The sequence below is a fragment of the Aspergillus ambiguus genome, assembly GCF_047715705.1.
Source record: "Aspergillus ambiguus strain CBS 117.58 unplaced genomic scaffold BDV59scaffold_59, whole genome shotgun sequence".
NCBI lineage: Eukaryota > Fungi > Ascomycota > Eurotiomycetes > Eurotiales > Aspergillaceae > Aspergillus > Aspergillus ambiguus.
This window is the reverse complement of record NW_027395572.1, coordinates 77,958-99,969: the sequence shown is the minus strand read 5'-3', so window position 1 is coordinate 99,969 and position 22,012 is coordinate 77,958. Positions and strand designations below refer to the sequence as shown.

General features: G+C 47.4%; 2 protein-coding genes across 2 annotated transcripts; one reads left to right on the top strand and one right to left on the bottom strand.

The window, feature by feature from the left end:
* Window positions 1-1,334: 1,334 nt before the first annotated feature.
* BDV59DRAFT_188903 (uncharacterized protein) lies at window positions 1,335-10,333 on the bottom strand. Its single transcript, XM_073691525.1, has 18 exons — window positions 9,464-10,333; window positions 9,101-9,409; window positions 8,818-9,040; window positions 8,642-8,765; window positions 7,994-8,587; window positions 6,831-7,933; window positions 6,484-6,784; window positions 5,146-6,431; window positions 4,996-5,092; window positions 4,914-4,939; window positions 3,934-4,860; window positions 3,675-3,875; window positions 3,535-3,612; window positions 3,067-3,473; window positions 2,835-3,006; window positions 2,472-2,774; window positions 2,159-2,410; window positions 1,335-2,103 (listed from the first exon to the last, which is right to left on the bottom strand). Exons 1-18 carry the CDS (start codon window positions 9,982-9,984, stop codon window positions 1,966-1,968), a joined length of 7,062 nt encoding a protein of 2,353 aa, XP_073543040.1. The 5' UTR covers window positions 9,985-10,333; the 3' UTR covers window positions 1,335-1,965.
* A 6,339-nt stretch (window positions 10,334-16,672) lies between these two features.
* On the top strand, window positions 16,673-17,794 carry BDV59DRAFT_141327 (uncharacterized protein). Its single transcript, XM_073687178.1, has 3 exons — window positions 16,673-16,718; window positions 16,824-17,059; window positions 17,114-17,794. Exons 2-3 carry the CDS (start codon window positions 16,830-16,832, stop codon window positions 17,586-17,588), a joined length of 705 nt encoding a protein of 234 aa, XP_073543039.1. The 5' UTR covers window positions 16,673-16,718; window positions 16,824-16,829; the 3' UTR covers window positions 17,589-17,794.
* Window positions 17,795-22,012: the final 4,218 nt, after the last annotated feature.

The window sequence follows — 22,012 nt, the reverse complement described above, 5'->3', positions numbered from 1 at the left end:
TAGTTCCTGGACCACTCACGCTACCCCCGGATGGCATTATGCCTGCTCCAAGACAGGTTATACCAACACAGAAATTAGTTTGTACTGGATGAAGCATGTGTTCCATCCGCAGACTCGAGACCGAGCGGGGGTCCGGCCACGATTGTTGATGTGCGATGGTTTCGGCATTTCGGCACCCATGAGTCTCTGGAGGTCTTGAAATTTTGCTTTGCTAACCACATCATTCTATGTCGTCTCCCTTCTCATACGTTGCACAAACTGCAGCCGTGCGATGTGGGTGTCTTCAGTCCTCTGAAGACGGCATACCGGGCACAACTTGAGCAGGCATGTCGGGTTGGGGTGAATAACATCGGTAAGCCACACTTCACTTATCTTTATGATCGGGCCCGCGCAGAAGCATTTACAACTCGCAATATACGATCTGCCTGGTCAAGAAGCGGCCTCTTTCCATTCGACCCGTCTCACGTCCTCCGGGATATCCAAGTGTCACAGCCCGGGATACAGACCACCACCCCTGTGGAGCATCCGACGGAGTCCTCTAATCTCCACCACACTCCTAAAACCTCTGAGGAATTCGCAACTCTTCGCAGAGAGGTGGATCAAGATACTCAGAACTTAGACAGTGTGTGCAAAACATCGTCTTCACACACTGAGTCGCGCGGCGGAACAGGTCTTTGCGAAGCGCGCCTTATTGCTGGAGGAAAACCGGGTCCTATTTGAGCAGGACAATGAAAAGACCTGTCGATAATCTAGCGACCTGACTGTCATAGACATGCAAAAGTGATGAGCTACGAAGATATTGTGGAGGCACAGAAAAAACGCGACATGATGGTGACGAAACAAGATCCCATGAAGGAAAAGAGGTCGAAAGCCGGGGACAAGCTGCTTTCAAAATCGGAGGAGAAGCAGGGCTGAGCAGGAAATTCAAATACAGAATATGAGTGATTACTGCTCATTTTTAGATTTATAGACGTTCGGCACGTTAGAATTGCCTGTGATTTATCAATTAATCGCGCAGAAGTGGCTTAACGTCTCGTCCGGCTGGTTGTTGGATTTCATATATTTCTCCCACACCTCAGAATGTAGTCATATCTGCTGTTGACACTTTGTTCTGTCACCACTGAAGGCAAACCTTGAAACGCACACTTTGTAAGTCTTCACTCGAAATTTCCGTTGGCCAGGCTTTTTGTGGTTGTTTCTTGTAGGGTCAGACTAGGCAACGTTACAGTCATCCATAGGTATTTTCCTACACATGGGCACATTGGCATCACCAGCAACCGCGCCAATACAAAATTCAACCCGGTCTGAGAGGAGTGTTAAATTTGGCTTATTCAATGAAGGCGAGAACATATTAATCTGATTATCATTCAGTTTAGGCCATGCATGTCTCATAGGATAGAAGAAAGTAAGCGATAGAGAACGATGAAAATCCACTAACCCACTAGACCAGGAATAACTTAATAAATGAATAACTGCTACTCTCGACTAGCGTGTCACGTCCTAACGCTTATGTTGCCTTCCCTCCTTTAACAACCTTCTGAGTGACCCTGGCCGCAAGATCTTCAATACTGTACGGATTCATGAGATCGCTGACTGCAACATCAAGGCGCATGGCAGACTTTGCCCAGGATCGGAGCTCGATCGCAATCAGGGAATCCATTCCATAGTCAGCAGCTGACTTCTTCGGTTCAATTTCCTGCATGTCAATGGATAAAGTCTGGGAGAGTTTAGCTACCAAGGCCGAGTACACGAAGGGCTGCAAAAGGCTATGACAATTTTCTCCAGATGCAGTCGAGAATAGACGCTCGGCTTCACGGAACTCCTTGCTGGCAATCTGAGCAGCATCATCTCCTGTGCCAGCAGATTCATCTGAAGTTCGTCCATCCACGCCGCGAGAGATTAGTGGACTGAATTTCCTTTCGTTCGCCCATTGATGACTCTGGAGTACGGCTTCGTCGAATAAAGTCAGACCAGAGACGATTTGGCCTCCCGTGTAGGGATCATAGTTATGAACTGGGTTTTCCGGTGTCGGAGGCATGGTTCTGATGGCAGCCTCGACGAGCTCGATGACGTTCCTCTCGGAGAGACCCCACAGTCCGTTAGCTGCAAGTTTCCCTTGCACCGTGATGTTCTCGCTGGCGTACCCAATGTCCCTCACATAGCCCAGGTCAATTGAAACACCATGGAGGCCAAGACTTTGGCGATATCTCGCGAAACTATCGAGGAAAGTGCAGCTCGCGGCATAATTAGACTGCCCCGGGGTACCAACAATTCCACAGCCGGAACTAAGAGCAACAAAGAAGTCGAGAGACTCGTTGCGCAGAGCCTTGTGCATATTGAGACAATCTTGAATCTTCGGGTCAAAAACTATCTTATAGTCCTCGACGGTAATATTGTGGAATGCTCGGTCCTGTGTTGCGTGTCAGAGTAGCTGATCATAATGGTTATGGACAAGAAAAGCTCAAGCGTACACTCAATCTCAGTGCCGAGTGAATCACGCCCCCAATAGGGGTTAGAATGGAAGTCACCACTCGGCTGACATCTGCCATTTCAGCCACATTGCAAACGATTGCTCTTGAGTTACAACCGTAGGCTTTTAGTTCATTCAGAAAACCCCTTGACTCAGGTATGCGGGAAGGAGAGCTGGTCATCAACACAATGTGTTTGGCACCGTGACTCGCCATCCACACTGCAATTGCACGCCCCAGACCACCGAGACCACCGGTAATGATATATGTTTTTCCCTCGTCGAATAACAGTCGCTTCGGCTGGATCTACGGAAGAAAACCAGTCAGTTAGTTTACCAGAGTAGTCAAAGGAAGAAGGGTTCTCACCTGAATTGTCTCTCCCTTTCCATTGCTTGTGAAGGTTATGACCTGCTTTTCACGGGTTCCATCTAGAAGTGCGGTGAAAGCGCGCTTGAAATCATGAAGAGGTGTTATAGACACTGGCATTATGCCCTTCATATCTCCTGTCTCTATATAGCCCATGGCCTGGTTGAGCAATCTGTACGGTGAGAAGGTCAGGTTGGCAGCATATCATGGCCCGTAAAAATTAGACACGAACCTTCCAAGATACGCATTATCTTTTTGATAAACCTCTTCCATGTCGATAGAGGTAAATCCGAAATTGGTGACAGCGATCGGTTGGTTCGGAAGATGTCTTTGTGTTTCGCCTCGTGAAAGGTCAATATAAATTCCCCCCAAGCTCAAGAGTGGGGCAAAATTGTTGTTTTGATATGGTTCGGGATTGAATATCACTGCATAGGTCTGGTCTCTTAAGGTGTCACTGAATTCCAAACCGTTTGCACCTCGCGGGGTCACGAAGACTCTTGAAGCGGGTATGGCACACTGATCCGCGAGACTCCTGTGGTGGGAGTCGTTGATGGCAAGATGAACCTCTGCGCCAAATAATGTAGCTATGTGCATGGCAGCAAGTCCCTGACTCAGGGAGGCATTGGCAATCAAAACCCGCTTGTAAATACAGATGGTCAGAAATAAAGCAACAACACTAGTGATGAAAAGTGGCACGTACTTGATTACTGGACAATCTTCCAACATCAATGAGCGCATACCAAGCAGTAACGAAAGATGTTGGGATATAAGCGGCATGCTGCATCGTTTTGACCGGGCTTAATCGTCAATTCCATGATATGCTTACTGCATCGTACATACCTCGAATGCGAGCCAATCTGGGATCTTCCGACAGCACGCTGAAGGCGCTATGTACTCTGTGCAAAATGTTCCTTGCCCAATTGCTACCACGCGGTCCCCAGTCTGGAAGCCAGTGTCGTTGCTACCACATTGTCGTACAACGCCCGCACACTCGTGGCCGAAAACTCTGCTGAATGACAGACCTCGAGCCACAAGGCAATCCTGCTCAAGTATAAGTTGGCATTCTCTCGACGGGAATCATAAGAACTGCCAAACCTACTCGATCTTCGAGACCCACCGCCTTCACATCTATTAACAAATGACCCGCGGGAACTCTTTCAGGCAACTGGTCGTTCTGTTCGAAGGTCAAACTGTCTATGATACCAGCTTCTTGAATGGTTAGACGGTAAGAATTGGCAAGAAGCTGATTCAGGGGAATTTCCGATTCTCTTGGAGGACAAATCGATCGCTGTAATCGGGATTCTTGTTCCATTCTGCAGCTCCAGACTTGACCATTCTTTTCAGCCAACTCGTAGTCCAAGCTGAAGCTGTCATCATTGCGCAATCTATGAATACGATCAAAGAGTTTATTGATCGTCTGGACAATCATGACATCATCGGATGAACTGCAATCTAATGTGTAAAGCCGAAGCTGATCGTTCTCCCGGCGCAGGTTGCGTGCAAAACCCGTCACTACACCACCACCTGGGTTCCGTGGCAGAAGATGCACATTGTGAGTAATCCAAATGCACGTAATTGACTGGCTGAGCCACGACTTCAAGGCATCCAACTCCCTCGCCTGTATGGCGGATAGAAAGCTGTCATCAATTGTATCGAACAAGATCAACCATTCACCGGCCCATTTCCGGTCAGCGAGTGCAGCTAGACTGCTGGTCGTTACATTCATCCCTTTGTGGATCAAAGCAGACATCAGCGGGTTTTGGAGCCTAGCCGACCTGCTCATGCTTGCGATGTGCACACAGGGCAGGCCAGGTAAATCCTGGTTGGCGGTTTTGGGAGGAATGGCAGACGTCAACATCACGCTTGCAAAGACTGGATCTTCTTTGCCATCAACTCCAGTGTTGTCCAGGACACGGATATCAGAGAATCCAGAGTTGGCAAAAATGCCTTGCCATTCGCCTGCCTTGAGTCCTGGTCCCGCTTGAGTTGGCACCTGTGAGCGTAACCACCATCCCGGAAGAGCACCCTACGAAAGTATTAGCAATATTAGATTGCAAAAGCTGAAGGTTTATTACCCACCATGAGAAATCCAGGAAGAATCAATTCTAATAATGGTTCACGTTAAATCTTCCAATTGAAAATGAATGGCCCAACGACTTACCTGAGGAAAGTTCAGCCATAACAAGCCAGCCACCATCTTGCAACAAGCTTCGAACATTCTTCATGGTATTCGTGATGTCCGAAGTTGCATGGAGCACCTGATCCGTATGTTAAACAGAAGAAACCGCGGTTGTGTGAATGAGAGGCTTACATTCGATGCAACAATCAGGTCATACTTTTCATCAAAACCCTGCATTGCAGGATTCTTCTCGATGTCAAGCGTTCTGAAATCCATCTTACCCCAACCAGAAAACTTGCTTTTGGCCTTTTCAAAGAACCCAGCTGAGATATCAGTGAAGGTGTAGGACTGGTAGCTGCTCGCTCCCCCGATTTTGTGGAACCCATGCAGCATCTGCGTCGTCGCACCTCCTGTGCCGGCACCTATCTCGAGAACTTTGAGATTGGGACTCTTGTGCGCCAACAACTCAGCTGCAAAGGACAAGTGACGGTTAATATTGTCTGCTAGAAGGCTGTCTTCATATAATGTATTTAGCTTGTTATCCTCGAGAAGCACCTCGAGTGCCTCTGTTTTGCCTTCGAAAATATCGCGCATGTTCTCCATGAGACTTAAAGTCAGTTGCGTATCGATCATTTGGGAAACCCCTGAATCGGAGGCGGCTTGCTTCACCAAATCGGAAGTAAGTTTGGGTGCCACATGTTCATCTGAGGCGGGTATTCGTCGTCTGTACTGGTCTGCATGGTGCCGTAACCACAATCTGAAGAGGTGCATATGAGAAGGGAGACTATCACTTATCTCAACAACTTCTTGGTCAAGCAGCGCAATTATCAATTGTGTCAGGTGCTCCAACTCGCGAATGCCCCTAGTCGTTGCGGGATTGGTCCTAGGGGCCAACGAGGAAATCGATTTATCCTGAAGGATATCATCCCAATCAGGTCTCCATACCAGCCGTATCCACGGATCAGGAGCAGAGTTGTTCCCAATTACCTGATCCATCTGCAAGCCGGCGATGCTGAAAAGGGCTGTCGCATCGTCCTGGAAGCACTGGACGGTTCCAACCGCGTGTCCGAACCCCCGAGTCTCCATTGCTGCTCGGCAGGAGGGGAAGACATCAAGATTAGTAGGCATTCGAATGACGATCTCGTCCAATCGAGATGGAAGCATTGCTGTGTTGTATTCCTGGAAATATCCCGCACTGTCTGCAAAAAATGTGGTTTGCAAAGCAGAATCCAGGAGTGTAGGATGGATTATGTATCTTTGGTCTGCAGTCTTAGAAACGGTGCCCGAGAGTTGTTTTAGTTGAGCAAGACATATCTTTGAACCGAGGGAGCCCCGGGCTTCAGACAGCAGACGACATCGGGGACCATAGACATAGCCCATCCCCTCAAGAGACCTGTAAAACCGATCGACAGGAATGTTGACTGGTAGGTCTGAGAAAGCTAGTCGTTTTGACGGCCATGAGACGTGATTCCCGTTGACTGAACAAGACCGTTAACAGTGGAGACAAATACCGAGAATGGAATATCATACCTGGAAATGTCGCCCCCCGACCTTCACAATGGGTGGTGGCGATTCCGTCTCTCAGGGAAGAAACGGTAAATTGAAACCAAGAAACCTTGGACTGGGGCTTTGTTTGGACAGGTCTTAACGAAACAAAGATCTCAATCAGTGCCTCGTCTGGTAGGATTATGGATCTGGACAAGCTTAAATCCAAAATTTTGAAAATCTGCTGGGTCCAGTCAACTGGGTGCCGCTCCTCTTCCGCCTGCATCAATGCCTCAATGGCCATCGCAACATAACCTGTAATTGGCATGGTGGCCACTCCGTTGATCTATTCTTGTCAGCAATATTCCACTGAGCGGAATGCAACGCCGTACCTGATGATCGACAATCCAAGGGAGCTCGCTCTGCGACGTAATGTTCCGCCATGTTGGAGCCAGGGGATCCCCACCATGAATGCGAGACCCGAGGAGCTCGTGCCGACGGGCTCGACGAGACCGCCATTCGGAGCTAATCCGCGGCTCGATCCACGGACTAGATGAATAGTCCCATGCGTAGGTTGGGAGGTCATTGATCCACGGAATGGACCTACGATGGGGCCTTCCCTCAGACGGAAGTGCCCCATTCACAGTGTCCAAGCACACCTTATACCCATTGACGACAAGATGACCCGCAAGCGTAACCATATGAAACGGGGTGTCCGAGTGGCGAATAATGGTTGAAAGATACGGGCGTTGAGGTCCGTTAGAATCGAGAACTTTCTGGATATCTTGTGTTGGGCGAGATAGTAGACGGTGAGGACCGATCTCAACAAATACATCACAGCCACGCTTCGAGTCCAGCGACTGTTCTACCGCTTGGGCATAGAGAACTGGGACTCGTAGGTTCGTCTCCCAGTACCGAGCATTCAGCTCACTTCCATTAACCTCGCGGCCAGTGACCGTAGAGTACATCGGGAGTCTGGCATTTTTAGGATGGACAGCATGTTCAAGAAGCTTGAAGTACAGAGAGGAGCAGCAGGCCATTGCCTTTGTGTGGTAAGGACGTGTGACTGGTAACACTCGGCAGGCGATCCCTCGGCCATTGAGAATCGACTGAGCAGCTTGGATCCCTTCAGCTGGGCCTGATAGAGTGACATTTCCATAACTGTTGAAGCAGGCAATGTGGATTCCAGCGCGCTCCAATGTTTCTTTTAACCTGGGAGATTCTGGAGCCATGTTCACTGACATCATTCCACCAACCGGGGCCGCCTTCAGGGCAACTCCTCTGTAGTATGCGATGGTGATGGCTTCAGAGGCACTGATAGCTCTGCAAGCATAGGCAGCGGCAATTTCTCCGGACGAATGACCTATGACCATATCCGGATAGACCCCCCAGCTGGATAGGAGATCGACCAGTGCAATCTGGACTGCGGTGCAAAGAGGTTGGGCTAACTCCGGCGAGTCGAGTTCGTGCGAAGTGAGGTCTCGAAGGAGCATCTCTGACCGCAGTTAGCTTGTTCTGCTCAGCCAAGAATTGCCGGGGGTATATTTCTCCTCACCTTTAAGTGACCAGCGATCATCGTCCGATTGAAGAGACCCGACTAAATCGTCCAGCTGGTTCACAACCTCCATGGCTACGGGAAATGCCTCCACCAATCCCTTTCCCATTTGTGACCAGAATGCACCTTGGCCAGTGAAGACAAATAACAGCTTTCGGGGTGTTGATTTACGTGATGGAGAAATGCGGTCGATATCGAGCCCCCGAAGTGTCGATGTAAGTTCGTCTATCCTATTAGCCACGATTGAAGCACGAAAAGGCCGAAGTTGAACTTGACTCCTGATGTTGACCTCCCGGGCCAGTTGAGCCAGCATGTCGAGCCCCCAATTATGACGTTTATCTAGAAACTCAAGGAGTCTGGACGCATTCATCTTTAGTGACATTTTGGACACACCAGTTACGAACAATAGAACTGGATGATTGGTTCCCTGTACAATAGGGCCAATTTGAGACTTATATCCCTCGAACGAGTCCACTATGACATGTGCGTTTGAGCCGCCAATGCCAAATGAATTGATGCTAGCCCGTTTGACACCTTTCTCTGGCCAGGGCAGCGTTTCAGTAGGGACTTGAACACGAAGCGCCTCAAAATCAACTGGTCAGATGGGTCAGTACAAGTTATTTGTTTTGCAGTGGTTTGGTGACGCACTACTCGGGTTCGGATTATGAAAGTTGATGTTTGGAGGAATTCTCCCCGCCTCAAGGGCCATGGCGATCTTGATCAAGCTGGTCAAACCACTGGCGGGCTCAGAATGTCCTAGGTTGGGCTTCGTCTGCGAGAATCAGCACCTGATTTACTATCCAATTATGCCCAGGTAAACTTACAGAGCCAATCCACAGCGGATCTTGGGAGCCCCGGCTTGCGGCAAACACTGATGACACCGCGGAGACCTCGATAGGATCACCAGTTGTGGTTGCAGTGCCATGGCATTCAAAGTATCCGGTTTGTCCCAAGTCATCAATGCCAGCCTGTGAATAAGCCTGCCGAATACAGTCTGCTTGGGCAACAGAGGAGGGCATAGTGATGGCATTCGACATCGCACCATCACTTCTCAAGATTAGCATGGGCTAAACAAACATCCCTCGGAAGATGATATATATATCATACCTGTTCGTTGAGGTAGCTCTAATGACGCCACGGATCTGATCTCCATCCCTAATAGCGTCCGAAAGCCTCTTCACAAAGACTGCATTGACTCCTTCAGCTCGCCCGTATCCATTTGCATCCTTGTCAAATGTCCTTGTTTGTCCATCTTCGGCGAGGATTCCGAATCTTGCCATCGCCAAAGCAATTTCGGGATTGAGGAAAAGGTTCGTAGCACCGACCACAGCCCCATCGCACTCCCCAGCGTGGAGAGCCTGGCAGGCAACATGCAGCGATACTAGGGAGGTAGAGCATGCCGTATCCATCGTGATACTATACATTGGTATTAATACGGTGTCGAGGACGGTGGAATTGGACTAAACTCGCCTGGGACCACGCAGGTCGAATGCATAGCTCACCCGGTTGGCAAGCATACACCTGGTCGTGCCAATTGCCATGAACGTGGGAAGATTCTCAGGATCCCGCATCTGCATGTCGTGATAGTCCGAAGTAAATATTCCACAAAAGCAGCCAATGTTGGACCCTCTAATTTCGTCGGTGGAAATACCTGCGGACTCGAAGCACTCATACGTCACCTCTAAAAGCTGCCTGTGTTGGGGGTCCATCGCAGCGGCATCGTCTTTACTGATCTCAAAGAATCGATGGTCAAAGTCTTGAATATCCCGATCAAGGAAGTGACCGCGAGAGATGGCAGGAAGACCCGTACGACTTGGGTCTAGGGTCAAGAAGCTATCTGCGTTGAACCTGCTCTGGGGCACATCTCGGGCAGATGAACGACCTTCACTGACATGCTTCCAAAGGTCCAGTGGCTTGTTGATGTCGCCAGGAAGGCGACAGGCCATGCCCACAATTGCAATTGGCTCTTGCCATCGAGCTTTTGAAGACATGATCTGGTTCTCAATTGAGACAATTTTCCTCAGGTACCTTTATATAAAGGACAAATAATGAGACCTTGAGTGGACAAGGCAAGAGATTTAGGAAGACTGAGAGTCAAGACAGTCCCCGAGATATTTCATCAGAACGCGAATTCCACATAAATTCTCACCGTTCAGCCAAGCTGAAAAGGCGGTGCTAATGCTATACGCTAGTACCGCTCTCCATAGATCTGCCAGCGTGGCATTCCAAGATCTCAGAACTGAAAAGAGGAACTCTGTATAATTGACGGCATCACGTCTTTGGCAGTGGATGAAATCTCTGGTGTGGATAGATGAGAACACGAGTGACTGGGAATCGGTTCCACGTCATACATTTTACCCGATCGATCGGCGGACACTGATCTAAGTGCTGTAATCTAGAGCATCACCGCGACGGGATGGCACGTGCCGTTACGATGAACTTAAAATAATACAGGGCTTTGGTTTAGTTGATCATAGAGGGGTTAGACCCACTGGACGTAACACCAAACCATCATACTGATCGCTAGACAGAGACCGCTGCAGAATCAGTTGATCTCTTGAATACCTACTTACTTATATATGACTAATAGCTTCACATTATGAATAAAGCATCTGAAGGCTCAGAAACTAAGAAGCTCTGGATTTATTGACAAAATTAAGTATGGTTACACCCGATTGGTACCTAGAACTAATAGATAGTAAGTGTAGGTATTTTGATACACTGCGGTCCCACACGGGAACCCCGCCGGAAACTTTCGGGACCGCCTGACCTGCCTACGACCTCGGCTCCAGGGTTATGTTATTAACTTTTCTGAAAGGTTTTGTTTTTTTTTTATATATAATTTTTCTTAATTCTTTTTATTGTGATCCTACCTCCCTTTCATTTCTTCTTTCTTCTTGGTTATAGTAGTGCATAAATTTTCAATGCTTCTTGACACGGCCACGCAATAACGTGAAGGCAGCTTCAAACGCTATCAGATCGCCCCTCGATGAGGGTTCGTAGGGATAAGATCTACAGTGGTGTGACAAAAGGCTTTTGCTCCCCAGCCCCGCACCCACTTAAGCAGAGGGTGCAAGCATTTGTCGTCCCACTATGCACCTTATGCAGTACAGAGTACAGAAGTGCTTAAAGCATGTTGATACAGACCCTTTGTCCTACTGGACATCTGAATTTAGGGGCTTTTGCCTCTCGCCACAACATACAAATAGCGCAAGGCCATGATTCATGTTATGTCTCAATAGGAGTCCATTTCTCGTACTTGTTTCGTTTCAGGGCCGCGGCGCGCGTCGGCTTCCGCCGAAATGTTGGAGCGTTCCAGCATAAGCGGATGAGTGCCATTACTTATTTTCCGCGAAGGTATATCACTACTAACACAAGACTTAAATGAATAAACGTAGTGGGTAAATAGGTTTTGTTGAAGCGTGATATCGGCACTACATTTATTTCTTTCCGTGCGACTTTATTAAGCATTTGGATCTTCAAACCTGCATGCCGGGAGTGGCCACGAACGCTGCTTTCTTTTGCTCCCAAACGACTAATACCACTGAGTGATCTGCGAAATGAGCCTGCCACCCAAGAACTACTTCCAGCCTTGAATTTCCATGCCAAGATACACTAATCCTTTTTATAGATAGTGCCCAGAAAAATGACCGTAATGTTATAATGTTATAACGGTACATAGTATACCGTATGTACACGTGCATCGTGAATAAGATACAAAGGTTTCAAGAACCTTCCATGTAAATCAGGCAAGCACGTGATGGAGTTGGATTCATTTAGTAATCTGTTAACATCTCCAGCTTTGTCTGAAACTTCCAACTCAGCTTTCTAAAGCCCCCGACAAACCGAGAAAACAAAAATTTCGAACTCATCATAACAAACAGTGCTGTGACATAGACTAATACAGTTACTATTAACCTGTGATACTAACACGAACATAGTGCTAGCTTAGAACCGGCGCCCGGGTCTTTAATTCATTAATTGTTTTCTATATTGTTTGCTAAACTACACTAGTCCTCTTCTGGACAAGCTTGGAACACTGACTACTTGGGGCCATATGTTATATTTAAACATACCATCACAGAACTTCACGTAGTTGTATAGTTAGCCACATCAATATTGGCATAAATTGTGGTACCCACTTTGACGTTCCTCCAATCCAAGCGCCGATGGATGGAGTAATAGGCATTGTCTTGATCTAGCCCTTGCGGCAGAGCCGTGCTGGACCAGGCGTGATAGAATAACGGCCAAATATGGAGGCCATATTACAGAGGTGTGCCTCACAATGAACCTGGTCAGCAACTCTGAGCTACCTAAAAGGCTCACCGTCAGCACTTACAGCATTCCTGAATATTAATATCAGGGATTCGAGATTCATTTAGTGATGAGCATGCGTCTACTATCATGTAAGGGTATTCTGATCAGCGCTCAAGTTTCTGTGTAGCTCACCGCCACTTCTTACAGAATTCCTAAATAATAATACGACGAATTGGATTTGGAGATTCATCTAATGACGAGCATGCGTCTGGTACAATGCAAGGGTATTTTGATCAGCGCTCAAGGTTCTATGGAGCTCACCGCTAGTTCTCCCAGCATTCCTAAATACATGGGAGTATCTAGTCCACGTCACTAATAGATATATTAGTGCCTGCCTCCTACATAGTTATAATTATAACATTAATACTCTTGTAACATTCATTTTTACGTCTAGTCCTGAATAGACACACACAATGGAGATACCAACAAAATGAAGGTATTGACTATTCTTAGTGCACTTATCTTTGCTGCCTCTGTGATAGCAGGACCCATGCAAGGCAATCGTAAAGGTGAAAACAGAGTTGGGAAGAGACAAGTATGCCTCTCTCCCTCCCTGAAAGACACCTCGAGAATGGGCAGGCTAAAGAGATGGGATGTGGATAAGAAGTATGTGGTCTACCCTTCTCCTTTGAGAGTTGACTTGAGAATAGACAGGCTAACAGAGATGGGGTGTGAATAGACTGTATGTGGTCTTCTCTCCCTCCCTACCCAAATGATAACTTGAGTAGGCTTCATCAGGGCCCACGGATGGGCCGAAGACTTCGGCCCATAGCCCAACCCCAGCCCACAATGGGCCCCCATTGGGGGGCCCATGAGAGCCCATATTTGCATAAAGTCACGTTCATAAAGGTGCTAAGTCATCAAATAAAAACAGGTAACTATATTTCATTGTTCCGATTGTGATTCGCAATATGACTTCTACGAGATGAAGTGAGTTCCAGATTAATATTTATAAAACTCGTCATGAGTCCGTTGGATATAGGTTAATACCAGGTAAATTAATCGGTATCATTGATTATAGAGTTCTTTAGTTACTGGTAAGCATAATATCGTCAGTTCATGTGTAGATTTTGAAATATATATATATAAATATGATGATCACATTGGCTGTAACCTGGAACTTAGTGAATGTTCTTACTTTGTTGTGTTTATGGGCTATCCGTGGGCCTTTGTGGGCTATCCATGGGCTTTCGTGGGCTCTCATGGGCTTAGCTCACTAAAATCCGTGGTATCTAACCAATTAGCAACGATTTTGATATATTGCTTTTTAATAGACTCACTTTGTTTGCTTGACCCTGTGTTTGCCAGCAAGTTAACACGTCTTCTAGTCTTGGTATGCATCCTATCTTTCCTTTCTTACTATTCTCCTCATTAATGCTCTCTTTTCATGTTCTCTTTCTGCTATGATGTCACAGAGCCAACATTCTGACTTTACGTCTTCTCTTTATGACGGAGAGATAGATGATATCCCTTGTCTCCCGCCTTCAAATCAACCAACTCTTTTGAACCTATCCAGCAGTCAGCAGACATTGGATATTTTTGATCCTGAATTCCTTCGGCCAAATATCCCTCCTACAATTCCAACCTCCCTTACGCGTATCCGGCCCGACCGAAGAAAGGCATTTGTTCTTTATACCGAAATGACCCATAGTGATTGGGTAGACTGGTGGTTACAGACCGATTATGGTAGAAAGAGTAAGATACACTGGGATGCAAGTCATCAATCAGATATTTGGAGCCACTTTCACCAGGTCGCGCATGGAACAGATGGTGCACCAAAGGTTATGTGTAAACGCTGTGACCAGATTATTGAGCATCCTTATTCCCTAAGGGGTAAAGGAGCAGATAAAAAAGACCAGCGTCATGGCTTATCAACAATGAAAAGACATCTATCAACTGCTGGGTGCCAAAAAGTCCACAAAGGACAGAAGGCAGAAATCGCCAAGTTTCTCAGGACGGGTGTATGTTATACTATTCATTAGTATTATTTATTTACTAACTTACTGTGGCATCTATAGGATAATACCTGACCCAGGCTTCTTTCTCACAAGAAGGTTGGGAAGAAGAGATCTTATCATTCCTCTCTATTAGTCGCCTTCCATTTCACCTGATTGAGCACCCAAAATTTAAGAGCCTAATTCAAATGGCTCGCTTAGCCCAGCTTTACCTACAATACCTTCTGCAATAACTATTCGCCGTCGGCTTGAAAGTCTAGTTCAGGATCGGCAACAGTATATCCTTCAGATGCTTCCTACTGATTCTAAGCTACCTATCGCGCTTGACTGCTGGACATCCCCATTTTCCCAGGCGTTTATGGCAATTACTGGCTATTTCATTGACGCTAATTGGGTATATCGCGAGGTTCTACTCGACTTCAAACCTGTTCATGGGGTGCATACTGGTACAAATCTCAGTGGCATTCTTATGGAAACCCTTGTCAAGCACGGAATTGAAAGTCGAGTATTTGCATTAACCACGGATAATGCATCAAATAATAAGACATTAGTTAATTCACTGCAGCAAGGTTTGTCAAATGGTGTTCGAATTATTCGAATCCCATGCCTTGCACATGTGATCCAGCTTAGTCTTAATCAGCTTCTTGGTCGTATTAAGGCTGTTTCATTGAATGAAGCAGCAACGACAATATGGACAGAGCGAGAGTCTTTAAAAGCCCAGGCCCAGGCAAATAAAGAGCACCAAAATGAAGACATCTCTTCTACATTGAATAAGATTCGCTACTTTGCGATCTATGTGAATGCAAGCCCTCAGCGTCGGGAGACCTTCAACAATCTCCAGACTAAAAACCTGAAGCTAATGCCAATTCAAGATGTGAAGACTCGATGGAATTCAACATTCCTAATGCTCCGTCGTGCAAAGCGGCTTTATGATATCTTTGCCCCTTTCTGTGCCGAGTATGATCGCGAAGATCTTTTACTTAGCACTGAAGAATGGCGCCAAATTGACTATCTTCTATATATTACTGAGCCCTTCTTCGACTATACTACTCAACTGTCAAAGACCCGAGGTGTTACTGCACATTATGTTTTTAAAATTTATAACAAACTCTTTGAACATCTTGAACAGTCAATGGAACAGCTCCGACGAAAGAATGTTCCATGGAAAAGGCAGATGCTGGATGCACTTGAAGCTGGTCGGTTAAAGCTTGATGAGTACTATGCTCAGACCAATCATATTCTGGGCATATCTATGCTATCAATACAATGCTAGCGCCTTCTAATAAGATTCAATTCTTCCTAACGACTGATTGGGATCCAAAATGGCGAGATACCTTTCAAGAAGCGCTTACTCCATACCAGGAACGTCTGGCTAGAAACCAAGACTTACATGAGACCCAAGAGGCAGTCAGACCAGCCTCAAAACTTGATAAGATGTTGAATGGAAGTAAAAAGCAGCCAAGGATAGTAGATGATGAGATAACACAATACCTTGATAGTGGTAAGTCTCTACTCCATCCAGATTATCATATATTATCCTATTTACATATAAATAGATACAATTGATATTGGGCCTCTGCCATTCTGGAGAGAAAATCAAAGTCGCTTTCCTGCTATTGCGGCTCTTGCACGAGACATCCTTTCAGTCCCCGCGACGGGGGCCGGTGTTGAACGACTGTTTAATACTGCTCGTGATGTGTGCCGTTATCGCCGAGGACGAATGAAATCCGAAACAATCCAAGAATTGATGATGTTCCTTTGTACTTCAAGATTTGATCTTGAAGAAAAGGAAGCTCGGCAGCTAGAGAAGTTTTTCTCTTGGGAAGAGATTGAGGCAGCAAGGGAGGAAAAAGACGATAAGCCTGATGAGATAGAAGTGGAACCAATCAGTGATACCGAGGAGATTGATAACGGATTATATGGTGAGATAGAGGTAGAAGAGGCTGTTTCTACTGCAGCTGTTGATGACTTTACTGAGCCTCAACTCCCAGAGATCAATGCTCAGCTGCGGACTTCAGGACGGAAGCGTAAGAGCCGAGAAGATGATGCATTTGAACACCATTAAGTATTAATAGTTACTATCAAGATATATGCCTTGATATTAAGCATAAATATTAGTTGTATTTCCTTCTAAAATCATGACTCCTAAAGTGAGTGGTAAGAGAAATACTCAATATTACGGCGACACATTGTATAAAGTTATGTAGGCACGGGCCTTGGCATGTTTGTATCATTTGTGCCCAATTGGGGGCCCACGGCCCATTGTGGGCTACAAAATCCGGCCCAAAGCCCAACCCATTCGTGGGTTGGGCTGGGTTGGGCCTGGGCCGGTGTGGGCTCTGAAGAAGTATAATAATCAGGACCTACCCTTCTGGTATGGAGTATTTGTAGTCGTGAGGGAACGAGGCTGCACGATATGCAGCCTCGCGCGATTCTGAACTATATAAGTGCAGGTCATTCCAGTGTTTGTAGTTTTTGTAATTCTACATAACCCAGGCACTATCAGTATCATAGCTCCAACACGGAAAGTCTAATTGTCGGCGTAACCAGGTAGTCAGTGCAAAATGGGTGATAGCTCTTCTTCATACTCGCCATCAACCAGTTCCCGCCCCGATCCGCCCTCAACTCAGTATACAACACCCGAGAGTCCTTCCTCTCGGCTACGTGAGCCGGAAATAACACCTTCACATCCGACGGATGCATCAGGCAGCGATACTCCTTTGCAACATCCGGCTACTCCAAGACAAGGGGACAGTGACCTTTTACTTCTCCTCTTGTTATACCGCTTCCGAAGGTACTCTGAACCAGAACTCTTCACACAGACAGAGAAGCTGACCATATATCAAAGGAACGAGAGGATAGTGCAGCAAGAACTACAAAATGCTAGGGATCTTGCTCAAGCACAGTGCGGGCAGGTCCGAGCCCGCGCTGATAGAATAGAGAAGGAACGGGACGCGGCAAGGGCTGAGACTTCGGAGCTTGCTGAAAGGGTCCAGACAAGCGAAAGTCAGTTGGTGGACAGAGTGGCCGAGAATGCCACAATTCAGGACCGGTTGGATGAAAATGTCAGACAGCTGGAGGAGGCTGAGAGTCGACACTCAGAAACCCAGGCGATACTAGAGGCCGCCTGGCGTCTACTCGCACGAACGGAAAATGAGAGGAATGAAATCCAACAACAACTCAATCAAGAGCTTGGCCATCTTGAAATCTTCCAGGTGGAACTTGCACGTATCAGGAGCGAGCTCAACGACGAGAGACACCAGAACACGGAGCTCGTTTCCGTCCTAGACCTCGCAAGAAGCGAAGCGGTTGTCACTGATTGATATGCTGCGCTCCGAAAACGAGAGGCTCCGACAAGAGAACCAAAGACTAGAAAACGAGACGCCAGCTCTACGACTGGAATGTGGCGCCCTTAAACTTCAGATACATGGCCTGAAGGAACAGAATGACGCCGCTGCTGAGTAGATTGGACGTGTGAACGAAGCTTTATGCAATGAGCAGACGATAACAACAGAGCTACAGTCACAAGTATCAGGCTTAGAGCGAGATAATAGCCAGACAGACGAAGAACTCAAGCAGCTTCAAGAGCTCTATGCGGAACTGGCGGAGAAAAATGAAACCCTTAGTCGATCAAAGCGTTCCTTCAAGCAGGCCTATGATACCCTTCGGGAGCATTATACCGCGTTGGAAAATGAAGCGGCAAGGCTGCAGACGACTATTGACCATACTTCCCGCATGAGATCGCAACTCCCTCACCAGTTAGGATGGGTCAGGTCCAAAGGTTCTTTGCCCGAATTGTGAGTACGACTGAATAAGGCCCCAAGTGTGAGCAGTAGCTGATACAGTAAGCGGAAGTGGACGATATCAAAAGGGCCAGCTCACGGTCGAAAGGAGTTCTCACATGTCCAAACACAGATTCGAAGGGTGGACGCCCGTGAAGGAATGTAGAAATATTGCACAGTAATCGCCCTTTCGAGTGTTAGGATCATACCAATGCATTGTTCAGACTCAATTTTACCTGCTTTCAACCTTCTAGTCACCACTGCCCATCCTGTCGTCACGTTGCTTGGGTATATCCTTCGACTGTCCTTGACCCCTTCGGTCGGACTAAGCTTTTGAGCGTGTCGCATTTCGCGCTCGATTGCCATTCCCTCCGCCAGAAGGTCATCCTGCACCATGACATTATCGATCGAACCGGTCCGAGGGACGTACAGAGAGTATTAATATGTTGGGAGTGCGGCCGTCGGTTCTAGTATGTGATTACCACTAATTTCCGGACTGTAGCAGGGAACTGGATTCATCTAAATCTAGCGATACAACGGGCATCCTTATACCCTCAATTCTAATCTCTATTCTCATCTGATTCCTGGTCCTTTAGTGTGACTATCTGTGAGATGTAGAGGCTGAAGCACACCGCGATTTTGTACGGCTGGTTGAGCCTTGACAGTAATTACAGGTCTTTCTGGTTGATAGTATACCAGCCTTGCACTCCGCAATAGTACTCAATAAATTTTCCAGAACTCTCTCTTCGAGAGCCTGCAGGCCTCTTTAGCTGCTATTATAAGCTGCTTGCGAGGTTCCTCTTTGACATCTAAGATACGTATATATATATGACAGCCAGCAGCGCGTTTCATGTAAAAATCGAAAGAATCCTAGACATCATGATGTCAATTATCAATCCCCGAGAGCTGCCTAAGCTGCGCTAAATGCTAGTGCTAAGTCTACACATAACCTACACACTGCCAGTGAAGATTAATCCTAATGAAACTGCAAAACTTTACGATGTCCCAGGCCGAATTTCCTAAGCAAGGACGACCACGCAAGTATGGGTCCATAGAGGAGAGACGTCACGCTCGGACGATCCAACGCCAGCATCAACGACAACAGGAGTTTACAGTACTACCGGTCTCTGGTCTGCATGGCCGGCCTCGCTTTCGGCCATGCAGATACCTATCTCTGGAGGAACGGCGGAATGCTCGCACTATTCAACGCCGACACCAGCGACAGCGGCAATCTACTCAGTTAGCTAGAGCTGCTGACCATCTACATCAGGATAATCTAGATACCTCTTCTACGCCTGCGGAAAGCGCTATACTGGATCTTTACCCCGGCCACTCCTCCCTCCCTAAGGCATCCGTACATTCTGAAGAAGCTGGGCTGTGTACCTCTTACTTATATGTTACCTGCGGCAGTTGTTTATCATAACGGCAATACTCTCTCTCAGTCTTCACCCACCAACTTCGCCCTTTCAGTGCCAGATGGCCTTTCTCTGAATGCATATCCTGACGACTATTTGGTAAAAAGCTCGCCTATTACCAGTGAACCCCCATTGGCGGCACTTACCAGGGCAAATAGTGCAGAATCTCTAATTCGGTCCTCATTGATCCAGAACCTAGGGAAGATTATTTTTTATCCATTCTCCTTTCTTCGTGATACTGGATTCTTAACCACAGGAACTCGGAGCGGAACTCATCGCCGCACAACCGGACTGCTATATAGTCAGTTCTACAGCTCGATTAAAGAGGTCTTTGCGGCCGGAAATCAATATCCCTTCAGTAATCCCATGCTAGAGGCTCTGTCTCTCGAGCATAAGTCTTATAAAACATGGCAACCATATAGGGAGAGGATGTTTTAATCGAGACACCCTTCGTCACGCGTATCTTCACACCAAAATCCGATGTGCAGCTGCAATTGATGGGTCTATAAAAAGTCTTTCGGGATCCCGGAAGAGCATCGGGTGCGCGAAGACCTTCTAGTTCAAATCAATCAGGAATTAGCTTATCAGATCTTCTAAAATCAATCAAGTTGACCGTTCTATGTCCATTCCACGGCGACCATTCTGAACTGGGTGCGGTGGAACATGAATCGGCTCTGTGCCAGGTTCGAGTTGACGAATAGTCTGCGGCGTTACTTAATGGCCTCCTGGGATCGCATCCAGCTTATGATCCTATTTCTCCGCTGTCTCCGGCGGGCGTTCGGTGGCGGGGGAAACCGGTCAGAACGAAGCCGTGCCCGCTGGCACGATGTAAAAGAAATTGTTGGACCGAATGACCAGGTCCAGTACCGAGAGGGCATCGGATTAGGTACGACGATTCACCGCTACGGCTATGGCTGATTTCTGAACAAGATCTAGTAGACAACCATGGGATTCCGTCCAGGTCATCGTCCTTATATGGACCTCGACACCCCAGCCGTCATGGCCCAGTTCCGAATTAATTATGAGCGGGTCCGTAAATACCAGGATAGTTATCTGCTTCTGGAAGATTACTTTTTATATCTCACCCAATACAGTACCGGCAGAATTCTGCTAGATCTAGCGCCCTGCTTTCGCTTCTTATTGACTTCTGCCTGCGCGTCTTTCGACAAGATGCCCTGATCGTCTCTTGAAATCGTGTATCCGCCCTGGATTTCAAATTCTTGCAGAGACGGGACAGGTAGCATTCAGCCAGCCTTCTCTGCAACAGGTTTTGGAAAAGGGCTGCTGGCCCCCTATGATTCCGACGGGGAACCGCCGTAGTATCAAGCGGGTGGATCACTTCTTTGCCTGGCTTTGGGGACTACAGCCCGACGAGTATTGCCGGTTGCACTGGACGGATAAACCATATCGTACGCTGTACCGCCGTTGCGTAATCAAGATCCGGGAAATCCACGGTGCGCAAATAGCCGCTTCCTGGCAAGCATGTCTTAAGCATCGCTTTCTCAGCACACACTGGATGCTTCCATATCCCGACTCGCACTGCTTTTTCTGCCGGGACAAGCACCAGAGATACCGTTGGTGGTCCAGTTATCACACCGAACTGCCACGCTTCACGCTCTCAGCATATCCATCAAGCCCCTCAATCATCCCCACTACCCAGTATGCTCATTTACCTCTACGTGCCTGGATGTCATGCACCCAGCCGATGCCCCTAGATACGTAACCCAAATGATATCAAAGCATTTCTCAAGACAGTTCCATCAAACCCAGGCGGACCCGAGATGAAATCACAGCTACAATAATGGGGCTTGAAGCGGACAACAATATTCAGTTGCGTCCAAGCTCGGTTCAACTAGACAATCATCAAGTACAACTTGGTATTGCCCAGTATCTTCTGTTTCTGCCTTATACTAACGTTCCAGCATTATCCATGCATATTGTACTGGTTTATTTATCAAACCTTTATTGGACAGGATTGCATAAGCCAACTCTCAGTCACTCGGCATACATGTTCCTCGGAGTAATTATGAAATAGCGCACTTCTGCACAAACCAATGGTGGCGCTTCCCACCGATTGTCCCATGAGCGTGAAAGGACCCGTATTCATCTACCCACTGACATATACCTTCCAGCGGGATGCAGGCAGATAGTTGAGCCCGGTACTTCTTGCAATCATCCCAGGCCTCATCCTTTGACGCGAACGCCCCAATCACAAATAGCCTATCGGTCTTGTCCAGGGAAAGGTATACTTCTGCTCTGCTTGCTATGCTCTCCGTGAACGGTGCCGTGGCACCCATCAAATCCTTCCGCAGAACGCGCACCCACGGCTGGCCGCCGCATGTCAGGAGCTCTATTGTCCCTGTATTAGGCCATATGCGTTTCGTGGCCTTAATGCTGCTGTCGATGGTAGCAGCTTGGCCAAAACGCCCGCGCTTGTCAGAGATTGCGCTAGCTGAGATATGGTGTTCCCTGTGAAAGTGACAAGCCGCAGAGTCATTTGCCTTCGCTAGTTGTGCGTAGATGCCGATAATTCGCTCTTGCGGTCGCATA

Coding starts and splice junctions, on each gene's coding strand:
- BDV59DRAFT_141327 (XM_073687178.1), top strand. CDS start 16,830: ATGGGTGATAGCTCTTCTTCATACTCGCCATCAACCAGTTCCCGCCCC. Junction 17,060..17,113: donor TTGTTATACCGCTTCCGAAG/GTACTCTGAACC, acceptor CATATATCAAAG/GAACGAGAGGATAGTGCAGC.
- BDV59DRAFT_188903 (XM_073691525.1), bottom strand. CDS start 9,984: ATGTCTTCAAAAGCTCGATGGCAAGAGCCAATTGCAATTGTGGGCATG. Junction 3,474..3,534: donor GAAGATTGTCCAGTAATCAA/GTACGTGCCACT, acceptor TGTATTTACAAG/CGGGTTTTGATTGCCAATGC. Junction 2,775..2,834: donor GAAAGGGAGAGACAATTCAG/GTGAGAACCCTT, acceptor TTTCTTCCGTAG/ATCCAGCCGAAGCGACTGTT.